Source organism: Mesoplodon bidens, assembly GCF_964165515.1.
Source record: "Mesoplodon bidens genome assembly, chromosome: 8".
Taxonomy (NCBI): Eukaryota; Metazoa; Chordata; class Mammalia; order Artiodactyla; family Ziphiidae; genus Mesoplodon; species Mesoplodon bidens.
The window spans coordinates 86733428-86748678 of record NC_138165.1 but is presented as its reverse complement, the minus strand read 5'-3'; the positions used below and the strand labels follow the sequence as shown (position 1 = coordinate 86748678).

General features: G+C 38.4%; 1 protein-coding gene across 5 annotated transcripts in view; it reads right to left on the bottom strand.

Moving 5' to 3' along the window:
- UNC80 (unc-80 homolog, NALCN channel complex subunit) overlaps positions 1-15251 on the bottom strand; it is a gene marked incomplete at both ends in the record, with an annotated part of 248689 nt that overhangs the window by 78797 nt on the left and 154641 nt on the right. For all 5 annotated transcript variants that reach the window (XM_081242187.1, XM_081242190.1, XM_081242188.1 and 2 more), the window contains 2 exons: positions 8141-8279; positions 9462-9569. In XM_081242187.1, the coding sequence (XP_081098313.1) occupies positions 8141-8279; positions 9462-9569 (247 nt within the window). The remainder of the gene's footprint in view (positions 1-8140; positions 8280-9461; positions 9570-15251) is intronic.

The window sequence follows — 15251 nt, the reverse complement described above, 5'->3', positions numbered from 1 at the left end:
GGGATGTAAACTGATACAGCCACTATGGTGGTTCCTTAAAAAAAACTAAAGATAGAACTACCATACGACCCAGCAATCCCACTAATGGGCATATACCCTGAGAAAACCATAATTCAAAAAGAGTCATGTGCCACAATGTTCATTGCAGCTCTATTTACAATAGCTAGGACATGGAAGCAACCTAAGTGTCCATCAACAGATGTATGGATAAAGAAGATGTGGCAAATATATACAATGGAATAGTATTCAGTCATAAAAAGAAACAAAACTGAGTTATTTGTAATAAGGTGGATGGACCTAGAGTCTGTCATACACAGTGAAGTAAGTCAGAAAGAGTATAACAAATACCGTATGCTAACACATATATATGGAATCTAAGAAAAAGAAACTGGTTCTGATGAACCTAGGGGCAGGACAGGAATAAAGACGCAGACATAGAGAATGGACTTGAGGGCACAGGGAGGGGGAAGGTTAAGCTCGGACGAAGTGTGAGAGTGGCATGGACATATATACACTACGAAATGTAAAATAGAAAGCTAGTGGGAAGCTGCTGCATAGCACAGGGAGATCAGCTCAGTGCTTTGTGTCCACCTAGAGGGGTGGGATAGGGAGGATGGGATGGAGACACAAGAGGGAGGAGATATGGGCATATATGTATACGTATAGCTGATTCAATTTGTTACACAGCAGCAACTAAAACAACATTGTAAAGAAATTACAGTCCAATAAAGACGTTAAAACATTTTTTAATAATAAAAATAACATTCATAAGGTAGACTCTATTAGAAACATCTACCCTTCCAAGAGGTAGAAGAGACTGAGAAACCAAAAGAGATTTCATGAACCATAATACCATTGTTGTTTTTTTGGGGGAAAGCCAAATATGAATAAGAGAAAGATCAGTGCTATGATAAGTTACGAAGTCAATGAATAATGAGGAAAAGAAATACATTCTGTAGCATAGATGGAGGAGCCAGTGTTGATCATAAAAATGTAATTTAAAAACTCTCTTGTACTTTTTCTCAGATCCTCAAAACATGCTCAGGCAAATGTTAGAACAACTGGGGTTGAATCCCGGCTCTGAAACTTCTCTCCTTTTGATCTTGGCCAAGCCTCTTAACTTCTTAACCTTTGTTTCTCTATTGGTAAAATGTCAATGATGATGATGAGAATGAGGATGAGGATGCTGCTGATAGCTGCCTCCAAATTTGTTGTTAGAATAAAATAATGTATGAGAAAGTGCTTTGTGACATGAAAAGTACTACAGAATTCTAAAGCATATTTTATTTTTTAGAGGGAATGTGGTGTATGGAAAGGGCATCTATTTGTAGTCAAAAGATCTGGGTTTGATTTCCTGGCTCTGCTAATTCTGAGCTGTGTGCACTTGGTTAAAAGTCCTTTCAACCTTCTGAGTTGGATTTTGCTCATTTATAAAATCACTGTTATGAGGATCAAGTAAGATAGTGTGTATGATATAGTTCTATAACAAATGTGAGCCTCTGTCATCAGTAGCTTTTGATAATCTGTTTCTTAATCCTACCACCTCCTTAAATTTCCACTTTTCTCCTTTCTTTACTTTTCTTTAAAGTGTACTCTGTCTCAATTTTTAAACACCCTCGTCACTCTCTAAGTCATTGCAGTTGGACTTCTACCTCAATCTCTTTACTGAAACAGTTTTCTTGTAATGCTCACTAATCAGCAGATCCAGTGGTATTTTTACAGCATCTCTTTTCTTTAGTTTTTAACACTTTCATAACAATCTCCTTGAAAAGGATCTTCCTCTACTTCCATGGTTTGAGATTACTTAAGTTCTACTTTTCTGGTCGTTTTTCTGGGTTTTGCTGGTCAGCTTTTCTTCCTGTCCTTTGAAGGTAGAGAAGGTCAATGGCTTAGTGTTCATTCCTCAGCCCTCTCCTCTATACCAAGAAATCATCCTCCCCCAGAATCATTTCTCCCCTGGAAATAATCCTCTCTCATTGCTTCAGCTGCCACATACATCAAGTTTTCCCAAGTTTCTCTCTAGCTATGGCCTTTCTCATTAGCTTTAGTGCCATATCACCACTGATATGTCTCCTTGTCATCTAAAAATCTCTGTTTCTAAAACCAAGCCACTCCACTCATTGCTACCACATTAAACTTGGTAATAATTCAACACTATATGCAACATTACTCTTTGGCTCAGAACCCCTGAGTGGTTTCCCACAGTTCAGTGGAAAGTCCACACTCCTAACCCTGTTGTTCAAGGTCTGTTACAATGTGAGACCTGCTCACTTGCCTAATATTACAGACTAGCAACCTCTTTACAAAAGCCACTACAGTCTCAATTCCTCCTCAGGCTTTCCAAATCAACCCAGTGCATTTCCACACCCCATGTGGCTTTGCATACACCATTTCCTCTTCCTTCTAGCATTTCTTAAAGCTCAGTCCCCCTGTTCATAACTTCCATGAAAATGTCCATGGCTGTCCCATATTTAGGGAGCATGCCCTTCTCTCTGAAAAATACTCGGTAGAGAAGCAAAAATCTGATACTTAATGTGAACAAAGATATTTTACAAAGACATTTGATGCAGCATAGTATAAAAAAAAGCAAAAGGCAAGAATCAACTAAAATTTCCAGGTTAAATAAATTATGTTATATCCATTCATTCAATGGAATATTTGGTAGCCATTAAAAAGATAGGTAGGGCTTCCCTGGTGGCGCAGTGGTTGAGAGTCCACCTGCCGATGCAGGGAACACGGGTTCGTGCCCCAGTCCAGGAAGATCCCACATGCCACAGAGTGGCTGGGCCCATGAGCCATGGCCACTGAGCCTGCACGTCCGGAGACTGTGCTCTGCAACGGGAGAGGCCACAACAGTGAGAGGCCCATGTACCGCAAAAAAAAAAAAAAAAAAAAAGAAAAGGAAAAAGAATAGGTAAACTTATAGACTGATGTTAAAAATGGTCTCCTAGGGGCTTCCCTGGTGGCGCAGTGGTTAAGAATCTGCCTGCTGATGCAGGGGACACGGGTTCGAGCCCTGGTCTGGGAAGATCCCTCATGCCACGGAGCAACTAGGCCCGTGAGCCACAACTACTGAGCCTGCGCGTCTGGAGCCTGTGCTCCGCAACAAGAGAGGCCACGATAGTGAGAGGCCCGCGCACCGCGATGAAGAGTGGTCCCCGCTCGCCGCAACTAGAGAAAGCCCTCGCAAAGAAACGAAGACCCAACACAGCCAAAAATAAATAAATTAATTAAAAAAAAAAATGGTCTCCTAGAGAGAACTCTTAACCACTTCTTGTTTGGCATTTCTCAATTCAAATTTATTTTTGTTCAAATTTTTAATATGCCTCAGTTTACCTTTTAACAGTCCTGGTGTCAGAAGAGGGAACCAAAGGAGAACCCCCCCCCCCAAGAGCCCACAGGAGGAATGAGCAACCCGGCATAGGTATCTGTTGACACCTTGAGCTTGCTGCTTTCTCGCTGCCTCGGAGGTCATGGATAAGACCCTCTCACATCCTAGCACTGAAGTTTTTGTGTTATGAGCTTGCAGACTTTATTTGAGCCTTTCTTTTTCATGCTGGGTCCAGAAACCGGCTGGAGTTGGAATGAGTCAGACTTAAAAACCAGACTGGGCTCAGGAATGGACTGGTTCCAATTTAGAAACCAGACTGGATCCAGGGTCAGACTGGGTCTGACTTAAAACTGGACTGAGTCTAGTGTGAGGTCTCAGGTGAACAGAATTTTTATTTTTATTTTTTTTAAGGCTGAACAAGTAGGTTAACTATACCAAAGGTAATCTTGAATTACATTGGCCACAGTGGAGAACTTTAAACCATCTTAAATAAGCCTATCCATTTATGAGTTATCCTAGAGGAAAAAGTATTTCAGCCAGGCACTCACTATTAAGGGTCGAGGGAAAATTATTTTTCCTCCTTACAGTTACTGGTGACCAGGATGAGACCCACTGGAATGCCTCCCTCACTCTGGAGCCTGCAGACATCATCCTGGGAAAACGCAGAAGCCGGCAAAGAGTAAGAATTTTTACTAATGTCAGCTCCCCCAGACCTCTACCTGTGGTGCCTGGTTGAGAGAAGAAGGTAAAATTTCACATTGCCGCTTCCTTTCCAAATTACCAAAAAAAAAAAAAGGTTATTGATCCTTTCTCTCCCAGGGACAGCTATTGCCTTCTTGTCCATCTCATTTTTTGTCCTGAGAACTTAGCTTGGAAATCATCAGGTTGGGGAACTCAAAAATATAGCCAGGCAGAAATGTGGGTTACATTCCATTTGTGGCTAGGGTCCTACCATTGCCAGCTCTCAGGGGAATTGTCTAAGTCCTTCTTTCTTTTGGCTATCTTTGGGAGTGGCTCTGGATGTCGTGCTCATGGGGTAGTTCAATACTGCCAGGAATATTTACTGTTTGTCTCGCTCAAACCTGACAAGATATTTGAAAAAAATTTTTTTTTAAATTAGCTCTATAGTCAGAAGTTGACCAAATTGGAAGCTGATATTCAGAGCCTGATAGGAACTATTTTTTAGGCCTTCTCCCCTAACCTAAAATAAAATATGTACCCAGAGGGAACAAAAAACGTCCTGAAGCCATTGTAGAAGGATTTACTGAAGCGTTCCAAAGACACACAGCTCTAGAACGCAGGAATCTTCTGATTTCCATCTTAAAGCTCTTCTCCCTGATATAAAGAAGTAAACTAAGAATAATGTAGTTGGATGGTTGGGTCAGCATCTTGATATTCAGGCTGCAACCCAATCTTTCAAGGAATTAAAAACAACTGTCTAACACACTAAGTCTTTGTAAGAACAGAAATGTGGCTCTAGAAACAACTCAAAGCCCACCTATCCTTTTTACCTATCCCCAAATTTCCCCTATTTACCTCAAAAGGCTTGCAGATATTGTTAAAAAAAATGGATTTAGGAAACAAAAGCCTTTTTTGGAGAAATTTATATCTTTTCTCTGTGCCTTTGAGATATAAACGTTCTACCTGGTCTTCTCTAGGAACCCAAAGCCATCTCTGGAAATGTAAACTTCAGGGAAGTAATTCTTATCAGAAAAAGAAGGGAGCTGTTTTGGAAATTAAGTGAATGAAAAATCTTAAAAGTCTGTTCCACAAATATTAGTAAAAGTTTTAGCTATCTGAGCAGGTAACCTTAACTTATTTTATCTGCCAGAAACACAATTTAGATCCAACTGTTCTTTTATAAACTAGTCAGTTTTGCATTATCATACCTGTCTCATGGCTAAAAATTTAAAACTAAAGCTATAAGATTTCTGCATCTGTCTGTATGTTTATGTATATCTCTGTTCATATGTTGTAGATCTGTGATATTTTTCTACCTTTGGATGGTATTGCCAAAATTAATGTGTAAAGAGCTCTATTAATTGGCTTAAAGACAAAACAAGCATTTACATAAATCAAGTATACTCTCAGAAATCCAGAAACTAACAGAAATTTGTTTCAAGTTCATTTGATCTAGGATAATCTTCAGTAAATAAAAGGTGGTTTAAGTTTGTTGGTTTAATCAAAATAGGTACGTCTTTAGAGTTATTAGCATTAAATATAATACTTTTATCCTACCTAGGTTTACTAAAAGTCAAATAAACTCATGTTATAGAATTTGTCAGAAAGAAAAATAACTTAAAATGATGGTTATCTATTTAATGTCTCATGAAATTTTCGTGAATATTCTAAACATAATTGTTAAGAACAAATAAATTAAATAGATGTAAATAAAAGTTTACTTTTTAAAAAAGTAAAAAGTTTATAAATTTTCAACATTATGCTTTATGGTATGTCTACTTAAAAATAGTTTCTAAAATCTTTTTGGTAACTTGAAACAAAGTTATGCTGAGATAAGTTAAATGATGGATATTCACTGAATATCTAGATCATTTCCAAATAAGATACAATACTGAAACATTAATTACTGAACATAGCTTTATCTACTTTTGGCTTCCTTTTCAGAGGCACTAAAGATATTTGGGTTTATTACTAAACAAGTTTTGTGCCACAATGAAAAATTTACTGAGAAAGAATATACTTCCAGAAATCGTGAAATGTATTTATAAATTTGCCAACCCACAGAATGCTAGCATAACAGACACTCCACAATTGCTTACATCTTAGTTTCACTAGGAAAAAACAGTTCTAAGTATTAAGAATTCTAATCAATATATACAATTAAAACTACTTAGAAAACTTCATGGAATTGAACCTTGGGTCCACATCCCTCAGTTAAAAAGGGCTTCTCCAAACTCTTGGAACTGCATACCAGCTGGAGACCTAAAATTAAAATTGACTAAGGAGGTCCTTACTCAGACGCAGATGGCATCTCGTGGTAGACAGCTGTCTCCCAAGATTGCAGATCAAGGTCTTTAACACCAATATGAAATGTTTATTCCTTTTGCCTATTCACTACTTGCATTTTTTCTCTGTTAATGCATAGGAAGATAATGCTCCTTAACTCTGGCAACTGTTGATGAATCTACTGCTAAGGCCGTAGCTGAACAACCAAAGTCCCAAGATTTTCTTGCTAAGGTAAATTTAGATAATAGAATTGCTTTAGATTAGTTATTGGCTGAACATGTGCCATAGCAAATGTCTCCTGCTGCGCCTTGATCAATATCTCTAGTATTGTAGCAAATACAGAAAATTAACAAACAAGCCACTTGGTTAAACAGGTACATCCTTTGATTTATTTGATACCAGCTAGTTTGGTTCACTGGGGCCCTGGCTAAGGAGTACACTTTAGTCTCTTGATATTATCCTCCTAATAGTTATCACTGTAGTCTCTGTGGTGTGCTATATTCTCTCAAAGGTCTTAAATGCATGTTCACAGCCATCAGCAGTACATTAGCTGGTCTTACTGTGCTTGGAGAAACAGAAACAAGATGAACAACGAGATGAACAGCAAAACAATTCTTCCACGGACATGACATCATAACCTATGAGTTTCACAATGAGACAAGAGAAACTTAACTCTGATGGCGACAAAGAGTGGCATTAATACTAAATTTTTGGTCAATTTTTCACATAGGAGAGGATGACCAAAAGGGGGAAATTGTTAAGTTGTTTTAAAAGGAGACCATTAGACTGAGGTGGCTCTAATGCCATGGCAGCTTACATAAGCAAACCAAAATCTATGCCTATAAACACCTCAAGGTTACAAATCAAAATGCTAAGGGTAACCAATCACAAACAGCCAACTAGGCTTTACGTTACAGACAATTAATAATTGCCTTTCTTTGCTTCTGCCTTTTCTCTATAAAAGTCTCTCCCTGAGCTACTCTTGGTGGAGTGCTCCTAACCACTTCTAGCTTGGCACTGCCTGATTGGAATCAATTTTCGCTCAAATAAACTCTTTAAAAAGTCTCCTAGACAAAAATGCAAAATGCAAAATGCAGAAGTCTTTATGGTATGTCCTATTTGTGTGAAAAAGGAAATGTTACATATATATATATATATATATATATATATATATATATATATGCATAGTTTACCCTAGAGGTTTCCTGGGAAATTTAAAAATTGTCACCTCTGAGAAAGAGGACTGGGAGTCATGGGAGAGGGTGATACTTTTAAACTTCATACACTTTTATATTATTTGAATTTTAACCATGTGCATTTTCAATTAAAATAACTATAAAGTAAAGGAATATGCACAAAAAGTGGAAAACGATGACGAATCCAGATTTTACCTCTACCATTTGTTAGCTATATGGCTTTGGACACGTCACTTAAATTTCACAAATTTATTTTGATATTGTGATTTAAACACAGACTATTACTCACATAAAATTTAATAAAATTAATGATGGTCGTTCATGGTCAATCTGGGAAGTCACAACGCACAAAAAGAATTTTATCTTTTGTGAAACATAGTGAAAATGTAGGTTCTGGGGGAAATCATTCTCTATAATTTGGTAACATCTTGGGAGAGACATGCTGCCCTTGTGCAAACTATACAGTGACATGAAAAGGGTGCACACAGAACCTAGGCCTGTTTCTGTTTAGTGCACAGCTCTGTCGAGAGGTCCAGCCATTGCTAGCAATCTGACCTAAGGGTGAAAATAGAATGAATGTGCCTCTCTCGTTTAAACGCTGGGATTAGTGGCAGCAGGACCAGAGTCCCAGGTAGTTTTTCTTTACCTGCTGCCCCCGCCATGTGCTCATCCATGCTGAGCAGGAGCTCCCAGGCAGCTGGCTGGATGTCTCCATACATCTCCTCCGTCAGAATTGGTGCTGCCTTGATTAGCAGAGATAAGGGAGCAGGCGACAGGCTCATCACCTGGGAAAAGATGGAAATGATGTCATAAAATCTTTGAAGACACTGATTGCTGTACTCCTCTAGAGTGTTAAGTGTCACTTCCCCTCTCTCTGCTTTCCTTAAATGACCTTAAAATACGTTCTAAAGTGGGAGCGTATTTATTGGCATGATGTATAATAAGCTTTATACCCTATTAGTTGATGTATAATTACTCCCAAATTGTATTAATTTTATAATACTTTCACCACAAAAATTAATTTGCAAACACCTAGGGAATAAACTGTAGAATAAGTATAGCTCTGTGAGAAAGAAGGACTCCAGCCAATATATCTTTGTGTTTAAAGTCCTGGTGGACTTTCATAGCATCTTATCTTCCTTCCTGTTAGAAGTTGATTTCCACTGGAACCTGTGATCAGCCTCTAATTTATAAAGGAGTTCCATTCAGAAAGTTAGTTTTCTAAGCCAGTGAACTTGGATGGCATTTTCCCTTCAAAACATTATACATTGCAGTTATTGCTCCAGGTCAGCCAACAAAATCCCATTTAATCCATTATTTCAAATAATTTTGGTGATAAATGTAGGTTTGCGGCAAGTCTAGGTCTTTAACCATCATTTAAAACACTTTCTAGAAAAACATGGAACTTTTTTTTCTCTTCCCCTGGGAAATTTATTATGATTTAGAGTTTAGGTTGTAATAACAATATAACTGTGTCAAGCACTGGATAAGTAGCTAAATATACTATATTTTTTAATCCATGCAATAATTCTTTGAGATGGGTCTAGTGTTAAAATCCCCATTTTAGAGATTAGGCAACTAAAACTGAGAAAAATTAAGTTAACTTGCCCAAGGTCCCAGAGCCAGAGCAGCAGGTATAGGATTTGAATCCCGACTGTCTCATTCCAAGACCTATGAGCGTCGCTACCACACATTGGTGGGAAGCTGGCTCCATTAGAGTGGAGAGAGTGGGAAGAGGCATGGTTCTAGCCAAGCTCCCCAAGCCTTGTCTCTATGGAAGTTGGCTGTCCAGCAAGAAGGGATTTTTCCTTGCATACTTGGTAGCACTCTTGCTCACCAAATTAGAGGGGCCTTTATGCCAACATTGTGCCAGTTGTCATTGTATGTCCCAAACATTAGTAAACAGGATATCTGGAGTTCCCTCCTTATTACTGCTCCGTGAACATTTCTGATCCATGCATCAGTACCTGTAGTCTGATGTATTTCAACATCCCAGAGTCCTTTTTCCCCTCTAGGTTGGCATCTGAAACTCTCTTTTTCAGAGAAGGTGTCCTCAGGCATGATTTATCTGAGCACTGGAAAGAATATAAGATAAGTGATGAAGAGCGTTGTGTTCTCTCAAAACCCAACGGTGCTGTTCTCCTCCAAATTCTCCAAACAACCAACTGGTTCTAATGCAACAGATGATTTCAGTAAGGACTTTTTATGGGCCTGCACTTTCTGAAAGTGATAAAAGCAGTTAATTTTGTAAAGAAAAGTTAGCTTAGGAGTATTTAGCAACAAACTCCTCTTTTACCACTGAGGAGACCAGGACCCAGAGAGGTGGAGTAGCTTGACCAAATTGCAAAGCTGGTTATTAGTAGAATAAGGAAAGGACAGGATCTCCTGATTTCCATTTCAGGGCTAATTATATTCCACCAAGCTGTTAAAAACACAAATCTTTTTAAATATTGCCAGTTAAAAGCCACTCTCTCTGATAATCCCTTTAAAGGGTTGGATGTTACAAGTTGATTATTTGGAAGAGAAAATGTTTCACAGAGGAGTGTTAGGAAGTGAAAGATAAAAGACTCATCAACGAAGTATGAGTTCATAGCATCCATCATCCAGGTAAAGTGTTTTGTTTTTGTTTTTTTTAAAACCCATACTTGTCTATTGGAGGCAGCAGCTCTTCTTTCAAATTGTCCCCTCAACCAGGGTCCAGAATAGGCCTGACATCTGCATACACACGGAGGAGACATTTTCTTCCCCTGACTCTCTAAGTGCCAAGGAATGGAGTGGACAGAGCAGCTGGGGGAATGATTGCTCCAGTGGTGGCAGGCCCTTGTTTATTTATCCTGAGTCCTGATGCCTCCAGTTTTGCACTCCAGGCTGTGCAAACAGGGAATCCATCCCTTTACACAGTATAAATGCTCATCTGTTTTTCCAGTGACATGTCAATGAAACACTCTCTCCCTCAGTGCCAAGGGAAAACAACTGAACTCCTTACGAATTTCTGAACAGAGCTTCACAGTGTTATAGATGGAGATATTTGGAAAGAAAAGGCAAATCTCAAAAGTACATGCATGTTCCAAGAAAGTCTTTCAAAACTCTGACAAAAAGACCCAAGACAATGCATCTGTTATGTGACCAGTATGGAATGAACTTTTAAACGAATCTATTTGGAAACAAATGAATCAGAGCTCTTGCTGTGTTTTCTAAAGATTAAAAAAAAAACAAAAAAAGGCGGAGGCACATACTTGGGAACACATATCATTTGGGGAGAGAAATCCTGCTTGGGAATAAATATCATCTGGGGAGAGAAATCCTGCAATGCTTTATTTCCCCCCTGAGAATGTAGAAGCAAAATATAGCATAAATATCATGCTTATTTTATATAATTTGAAAACTTCTAAAATCATATATGGCAATCATTTTCCATATAAATATAGGGGTGTATCTGACTTTGTAAAAAATCAAGGTATTTAAAAAGTGGCATCTTTCTTCTTTTATTCTATTTATTTTAAAAAATGTAAATTGCAGAATACCTGGAAAATACAAAAAAATACTATGAAGAAGAAAATAAAAATCCTTATAATCCTCAACTCAGTGATGGCCATTATTTGGTTCCTTTCAGCCCTTTGTCCCCCTATGCATCTTAGCAAAGCTGTGATGATGCTATATATGTGGTACACAGTTTTAAACATTTCATTTCACTGTGATTTTATGATGAATATTCCCCAGGTCGTTAGAGTTATTTTAAAATTGATTTTTAAATTTTTAAAATATTATATTGCTTTCTCCTTTGGCTGGACATTTTATCTTTTCAGGGTTACCTTTGAACAATACTTTTGATTAATTTATAGGAATTTTAAGCAAGCAGATACAGAAAAATACTCAGAGGAAAAAGGGCAAACATTTATGCCTGTTTCTCACACTCTGTGAAATGTAGGCTTCTGTTTAATCCTGTCTGCTGGGGACAGAAGGTATAAGTCAAGCTTCTCAAATATCAAATATTTAATATCCTAGCATGCTTCCTTAAGAAGCCTGGTGTGTTCTGCTGGCTTCAAGATAATTAGGATGTTTGTTTTAGTGGAAAGGGAAGGGAATTGGAAAGCCTTTTACACTAGGGTGATGGGCTAGGAACTCTTCTTGAGTGACTTGTTCAGGCCTGAAAACAGGTATTAAAGATGGGTACACATGTGATGGGCACTTGGGTACCCTATGTGAGGTCTCTAAAGTCCTCTACTGGTGTGACCCTGACTCAGACTAACAACATTATCATCAGTTGCTTTTTGCTTTGGTAACGTGGTGTAAAACTTGGCTAGAAGAGAGTAAGGAAATGGATGGAGTAGGAGGCTGGTTCTGAAGGCATTTATTGGTTATTAGTGGTTCCTGAAGAATTAGAAATTTCACTGGACTGTGAGATGTAGGTGGTGGTTGGAAACACACATCAATCAGGGACTGCAAAGAAACCCAAAACTAGTAACCAAAGACTGAAGGACAGAATTGATCACTAACAGAGGATGTCACTCATTGTTGAGTCGATCTACCAGAGGCAGCTATGGTCAGTGGGAGGACGTTATACAGTCCCAAGAGCTGGCAGGGATACTGGGACATGCTTGCTATGGGATGGTGTAGAACTTGGACTACTGTAATTTTCTTCTATTTATATATCTTGGACATATTCATTATAATTGGCTCCCTCTTTCTTGTCCTCATCCTGACCACTACGGATAAAATCTGTGTGCAAAACCAATCCTTTAACTGTCCAGGGAATTATCACTTGTGGTGTTTGGATCAGAAAGAGGAGGGGTTGGTCCCATCAAATTCCTGTCCTAGGGAATTAGGGGACCGAGTCTGATTCATTTAGTGATGGTAACTGGGGCTGAGAAATGATGATGCAACCTTGAGACTTCAGTCTAAGTACAAGATGAATAAAGCAGGGGTTGCTGGTCAGGGGACAGAGATGAGTCAGCAGACAGAGATGATGCAGAAAGAAGCAGGGATGAGAGACTCTGTCCACCCTGAGATGGACAGCAGCTTTGGATCTCATTCCTTTGAAGCTTGACTGTGTTTCCCACCTGTCCTTGGTTTCATGAGATTCTGCTAATCCTTTGAAGAAACTCTAATTATTTGAACAAATTTCGATGGGTTTCTATTACTCACAACAAAATATTTTTCACACAGAGGCATAATACGTAATTAGTTTAAGTAAAAATTTTACTTATTCATTTAGTAATTCAAGTATGTTTATTAAGAATTAACCATACGCCAGGAGCAGGGCTAAATTCTGAGGATATGCTGAGGAGCAAAACCCCCATGATACTGGCCCTGCTGGAGAGTGTATCTTACCAGGAGAGACAGCTAGCAAACAAATGAAAATTCAAGATAAGTAGAAAAGGAGATACATGTGATAAATGATGATAACACTGTGAAAATAATGAGGTATTTAAAATTTGGGACAATTGGAGTCAGCCTACTGGGTTCTTTGGGAAAGGGATTGCCTCATGTTTCTGGAAAGAAACATGCCCATAGAAGTATAGTATTTCCCCAGAGGTAACCCAGACCCTTTGTGTCTCATACATCTTTGACATAGGAGTTATGTATGTCATAGTGAAGAGTAATTCTGACCAATGAAATCAAGACCTAGGGCTTGGGCTTGGCCTCACAGCTGTGTTTTCCATAGTTTTAGAAAAATATTAGTCCTGCGGGAAATCAGGTGGCTTCTTGCCATTTACACTGGCTTCACAAAATTTATGGACACTATGCTCTTTCTTTTTTTGGGTACATATAACCTTTTAGTTACCTCTCCTTTCTGGCTGAAAGGAAAAAATGTTTTATCTACCCATTTCCATCAGCAAGCACTAATTGCACATTACTATGTTTAGAACATAGCATTAGACAAGGTACAGATATACAGGAAAAATCAAAGAATTCTTTGGTGAATTCACCTTTTGGTGAAGGTGATATATATAATGACAGCTTATCTAAACCTCTCAAATTTGGAAGTGCACTAAAACAGACTAACAGAATGTACAGTGAGTCTCTGAGCACTGAAATGTAGATTAGCAGATTGATCAGAGTTAGAGGGGTTACAAAATGTACTAGCTGCCACAAATATATTCTGCCATGAAAACCAATTAAAAAGGAAACACGAATGAAATACCAATTGCTCATAAGTCTCGATTTTAATCAGAATCACTGTTCTTATTCTTGATTTATTGCCTACTCTGTTTTCATTTGGGCTCTGAAAATGTGGGCATTGTTCATTTATGCGACAGATTCAGAACAGGCAAATGGAAACATCATGAGAGAATACAAAAGAAGCTTGAACAGGAGGCTTGCATTTTGGAAATAAAATGTTTATCACAGAAGACTCTATACATCTTTTCAGCTCTCCACCTGCATGACTAATTTAAATGTGTGAGGGTTAGGGAACACTTATACTCTTGCTTTACTTTCCCTTTCAAAAATGTAAGCAACATGTAAGGTTGGTAACCTTTTCTGCTGCTTCAGGCCAGTGTCCTGGATGGGCCAGAGGTGAAAGGCACTCATGAAATACCACAGAACTCTATAGCCCACTCACTCATTCAATATTATAGTCTCTCTGCCATAGTGAGGTGCTCTGTTAGGTATCACACAGGATACAAAATGTGTAAGACTGCCTCAGTTCTCAAGAAGCTTTATAATTGAGAAGAGAAATAGGGATGTAAGTAGCCCCACTTTGCAGGCAGAGCGATCTTTAAAACCTCTCAGTGCTTGTCACTATTCACAGGATAAAGACTAAGATCCTTCCCAAGGCCTCAGAGGCTCAACCTGGTCTGCTCTCTACCTGCTTGTGCAGCCTCATCAGGCACCACGGTCCTCCGTGCTCCAACCACCATCCTTGGCTCAAAGTCTTATTCATAAGATCTCTCAGCACAGAGTGCTTCTCCTTCATTGTGCTTGTCATTGTTGCAATTTTACATCAACTTGGGATGTTTATTTGATTAATTTCTGTCTCTAGACTAGACTGTGTGCATCTTACAAGGGTAGGGCCATATCTCTTTGGCCATTATTATACCCAACACAGTATGGACACAGCATGGTCCAGAATCTCTTTAAAATTTGCTGAATAGACGCATGGATGGATGGATCAATGAATGAATGAATAATTGAATGAAGGATGTGAAAAGCACAAGTAAACCATCATTGTAGTTTAGAGGAAGAAGGAATAGAAAATGTCATTAATCATCCACCTGCAGTATGCCCTGTGGTAAAGGCTAGGGAGATCAGAAAAGAAGGAGGTAGCACTCGAGTTGGATCTTGAAGGATGTTTGGGTTCAGCCACGTGTAGATTACAGGTGAAGATACAGCTGGAGCAAAGGTATGGAAGTAAGAAATCTCAGCGTGTGTATGATGAACAATGGACACTAGGTTGGCGTATTTTTACAATTTTCAACATATATGGTTTTCTTCTAAAGTTAAGGGAATTTTTATGTGAAGGAGAACTTACTTAAATAAAAATAGGTTTTCTTTGTATGTAATGTCATTTATATTTGAGATACATGTATGTACATACATGTATCTCAAACATAACTGCATGTCTAGGTACATGCATACACATACAAACATATATACTCATACATATTTTTCTTTTTATGTCATCATTTAGCAGTTCATGTAGTTTCCCCACCTGATTTCCCTTCAGAATTTGTGTAGTTTGAATACCAGGAGATGCAATAGAGTCTAGTTGAAAAAGCCCTGACTTTGAAATTCCATGTTTATAAATTAAAGTC